At 37.4% G+C, this 5,000-nt stretch overlaps 1 protein-coding gene across 2 annotated transcripts in view; it reads left to right on the forward strand.

Annotated features, from left to right (window-relative positions):
* The window catches only part of LOC137999411 (vesicle-associated membrane protein-associated protein B-like), an 82,720-nt gene that overhangs the window by 62,301 nt on the left and 15,419 nt on the right, over window positions 1-5,000 (forward strand). Inside the window, exon 4 of one of the 2 annotated variants that reach the window (XM_068845202.1) lies at window positions 1,042-1,146. The exons of the other annotated variant lie outside the window; for it this stretch is intronic. Within the exon in view, the coding sequence (XP_068701303.1) occupies window positions 1,042-1,146 (105 nt within the window). The remainder of the gene's footprint in view (window positions 1-1,041; window positions 1,147-5,000) is intronic. 2 annotated transcript variants of the gene reach the window in all.

Consider the following 5,000-nt stretch of genomic DNA (forward strand, 5'->3'; position numbering starts at 1 on the left):
GACCAGTTAGAGCTACCATCAGTGAAATAAAAACTACGTATTGCCAAAACTAAGGCTAACCCTAGCACTAACCACAAGGGCAACCTACAGGTCAGTGCTTAGGCCTAATCCCAACCTAAAGTTCAAATACATACCTGCTAATATTACACGATGCAAGCCTGTGTTTAAGAAGAGCAACCCAGCTCTGCCATCCAATTAACGGCCAATGCTATTACTGAGCATACTTTCTAAAGTTCTACAGTGTTGTGTTTTCAACCATTGTTTTCAGCATCTTGTAGCCCAGTTGCATCATCTTCAACGTGGCGTCCTTGAAGGAAGGTCCACCACTACCTAACTCTTGGGAAGTCAACCATGATATATTTAAATGGTTACTGGTACAATTTAACTGGGATGAAAAAGTTATCCACAACATATAATATGTATGTTGTGGTTCAAAGTTGTTCTTGGTTTATAATTTTTCAAACCAGTTCATTTTTTATTTTTCTTTGTGTAATATTCATTATCATAATCTGAGGGAAAGGAAAAAGCAAAATTGAACCAGTTTGAAAAAAAATATTTAACCAAAGAGAAATTAAACCATAAGTCACAATGTGTACTCTCTTAGCTATTATATTATCTATTAAATAGCTGGGTCTTTATTGCCTAAGACCATATGCGATGCTCCCCATAACAGGGAGGTAAATAGAAAAAAAAAATTTCAGATTGCACTTAATACAAATAACATTGATCGCTCGCTGATCGCAAAGAGAATGCTAACTGGTATGGCAACTATTCGCTTATACTTGCCGGGCGTGGCGTGGAATTTCCGCTGCGGTATTTAATTGTGATAAACAAGTCTATCACTCACTTCACATGACAAGTGAGAAAACTGTAACAGGGCAACATACTTCTCTCAGGCAAATAAAGTTTATCGTATTGTTGTAATAACTGCTCCCTTTTGTCTTTACTAGTATTCCTTTTTTTATCACTACCACCAGTTTATTGAATGTTCTTCACTGTTCCTTTTCATTTAGTATACAGTATTTTTTTGTCTTTTAACAGTGGAAAGATGCAGACCAAAGTTCATTTATGGACTCTAAACTTAAATGTGTGTTTGATTTTGTGGACGACCATGACGAACCAACCAGCAGTGGCATAGGAGGAAATGTAAGCCATTTTAGAGTTGCTTTCTGTGCATGTGAAATGCCTCTGCAGCTTGGTTTTAATTGCTGTGTAAAAGGTGGGTGGCCATGTAAACAAGTCTTTGTGCAGGTTTGCTGTCAGCATTGAATTTTGACCTGTATCAAGGATGTAATTTTCTTGCTTAAGTCACCATCTCAAGAATTGAGGAAGTACGTGGGCAAAATTGAAGTTCACAACAAGTGTAAGATGTACAAAACAAAGCTTTTCCTTGCAGTAAAATTCAATAAATGTGATCAGCTTGTCATAGAAAGTTGGTAAATTCTCTTGTCTTTAATCAGAGAGTATTAAATTTTACCATCTGAATCTTCAAAATTATTATTTCCTGTAAAACTGAAGATACATTTTGATGTTTGCAGTTTTGCCATGACACCACAGTTCAATAAAGTAAGACAGTGTGCAGTTTGTGTACAACAGCCTTTACTTGTACACGTATTGATGTTTTTATATTATGCAAATTTCACGTTTGCAAGTGGCAGCTTACCGTTTCTTTTGTTGTGCAATGCAATACCACACAAAGCAAAAGTATCGCAATGGATAACAAAGACATGCAAAAAATGTATAAAATTATACTCTTATTTACACGCATACACGCATGTATATTGACATGCATGTGCGTCATACTGTATGTGCATATGGTACTGGTATGCAAAGTTTGCTTGTCTTTGAGCTGTACTGTAAACGTTTTTTGTGGGAGAAGAGAGAACATGAGAAAAGTAACCACTTGTACAGTACTGCTTGAACTTACAGTTGTATTAACTTTTTCCACATCATTGTTGCATCATCACCCGGGAAGTTTCCTTTGGTAATTATGTGGCAGGACATGTTTTTGCAGACTGGGGTCTAAAATGTGGCCAGGCTCTAAAGTTGCCACAAAAGAGCTTTGGTAACACCTCACTAATTAAGAGCAAATTCCCACAAAATTCAAATAATTATAGTCCGGTTAAGACTTGAAAATTTAAATTCGCCCCACTTTAGCATATAAGTAGGCCTCAGTAAAAGTGAAAACGTCATGCATTTTCTTTCCTTAAATATTTCGGTATTTCCGAGAAAAACAATATTTTTCAATTTCACGTCCTGGCATCAAGTTAGCGAGTCCCAACCGGGCTGAAAACCGACCATTTTCATTCGCTTTGTGTGTCGTTCCAAAAGATTTTACATTCTAACTATATAAGGATAGGTCTTCCAATATATGTAAAGTTTAGTTTGGGCAAATGAATAAGCACTCGTCAAAAAATTATTCAAATCGTACGGAAAAATCAAAATCACGCCAGTAGTCGAATGCGTGACCAAACATTACCCGTGTATTTATAATTAATGAAATCCCTTCATTTCGAAATATCTGCATTACTAAGGCACACTGCAGCATAAATATGTTCACTTTAGCTCGGATATGATATCTTGACTGTCAAACAACGTTTCTCTCCAGTCATTTCTTCAATGGCGTTCCGCTAAGTTTGTAAGATGAGAACCTCCGTAACGGGCATCTGTTTGGTAGATTTAACCTCAAAAAGCGATTTTGCGAAGTCCCTATGCAACCTGTACCTTGGTGGTTCATTGTATTGCTCGATAGAATCACTCAACCTGCTTTGAAGCAGAAATAGCCAGTGACAACGAATAAGCCACGTGTATGATTGCTCCGTCTTTCTAATTTGCATATTGTGCAGCATATGGCAAAATTCTTTGCACTGGTTAGGGGTGGGGATTTTTGTAAGCTGAGCGTCGGCCAATAACATGCAACAAAAAAATGCATTTGAATCTCAGTACTGTGGTTCTACGGAAAACGAAATTAGAATTTTTTGTATATTTATTTTATACTATAATTGACCATGCGACAAAAATGTTGGTTTTTTGAGATTTAATTTTGTTTACTTTCCCTAGACGACAGTAACTTAATTAACTAATACCAAATAAAGTAAAGAAAGTCCTTTTTCCCACGAGAAATTTTAACAGCAAAGCCGCTGTTAAAATCATGGCACTAGTTGGTAGTCCTTGTTCTCACGATCGACACGACCATAGCAAATTATGCATCAGTCAATTTTAGCCGTAACACCCCCCCCCCCCGGGCTAATCACAAGACTTCCACTTATGTCCAGGTTTGACCCTAATTAGATGCACGCCCAATTTTGACATCCAACACAAAGTGTCCCTTTAAGTCTAAGCATTTGCTACCTATTTTCAACAATAAGGTAAAGGTAAAGGTAAAGGTTAGCATTATTTTTAGCTTTGGGTAAATGCAGCAGTTAATCTTCACTTAAAGAGCAGCATTTGGGATACACTTTGGGACATAAATTGTCTGTATTCTGAGACACAAGTGATGTTGAAGTTGGCTAGAAGAGCAAGGGGACACTTCGTGACGCTTATTGCAATCCGTGTGCATCTAATTAGGGTCAAACCTGAACATATCTCAAGACTTCAAGGACAACAGGTCGTGTTAGTTGATTCTTATTTTATTTATTTCCTTATATTTTGGTTTGTTTTGAATATTTTGACTAGAATAAGGACAACCCTGTTAACAATGTTTACAATAAAACAATTATCAGTTTAAGAAATGTCACAACTAGTGGGTTCTTATTTATTGTCCTGTCTAACCAAAAAGTATGGCAACAGCATCAGCCTGTATAGAGACGACGGTTTGGCAGCTTTTAACTCAAACCCTCAACAGATTGAAAGAATCAAGAAGGGCTTCTGCCAAATTTTCCGTGAAAACGACTTAAAGATCACAGTCGAAGCAAACATCACTAAAGTAAATTTCTTAGACGTCACCCTTGACCTCCAATCTGGAAAGCACTATCCCTACACAAAAGAAGGAAACATCCCACTCTACGTTCACAAGAAATCCAATCACCCCCCATCCATCCTAAAGAACATACCGGAATCCATAAACAAGCACCTCTCAGAAATTTCTTCCGACAAAGAATCATTTGATAAAGCGAAAGAAACCTACCAAGATGCACTCTACAAGAGCGGCTACATATATAATCTAACCTACAGAAAAACAACTCCAGAAACCAAACACAGCAAGAATAGGCCTAGAAACATCACCTGGTTCAATCCTCCGTACAGCCAAAACGTCAAAACAAAAGTTGGAAAGTGTTTCCTCACCTTAATCGGCAAGCACTTCCCAAAATCACACCCTTTGCACAGAATTTTCAACCAGAATACTCTCAAAATTACTTATAGCTGCATGAGCAATGTAAAAACAATTATCTCCAACCAAAATAAAGCCATCATTAACAAGTCATCAAATCCACCCGCTCAAACTATCAACACTTGCAACTGCCGTGACAAAAGATCCTGCCCTCTAGACGGAAAGTGCAACGTGCGGAATACCATCTATCAAGCAGAGGTCACAACATCTCAGTCAAAGCAAACTTACATCTGTCTTTGCGACACATCATTCAAATCACGTTATAGAAACCACACATGTTCCTTTAGAAATGAACGCTACAGAAATTCCACTGAACTTAGTAATATGTATGGGGTTTGAAAGACAAGAAAGTCGACTATCGCATTAAATGGCGGATTGTTAGGGATGCGAGATCCTATTCCAATGTAACGAAGAAGTGTACATGTAATTTATGTCTGTGGGAGAAATACTATATAATTTGTAGACCAGATTTGGCGACCCTTAACAACAGAAATGAGCTTGTAACAAGTTGCAGACATGCAAAGAAATTCCTTCTCAATAGCGTAATTATTTAAGGCTTATTTTTAGCAGCTCACTGGAAACAGTTTGTATTGTTTAACCGTTGCTATGCACCCCAGCCTATAGTGAATTGCTACCGTTATTTTCAAAATCACTGTAAAACACCATGTAT

The sequence above is a fragment of the Montipora foliosa genome, chromosome 1 (genome assembly GCF_036669935.1).
Source record: "Montipora foliosa isolate CH-2021 chromosome 1, ASM3666993v2, whole genome shotgun sequence".
Classification (NCBI taxonomy): Eukaryota; Metazoa; Cnidaria; class Anthozoa; order Scleractinia; family Acroporidae; genus Montipora; species Montipora foliosa.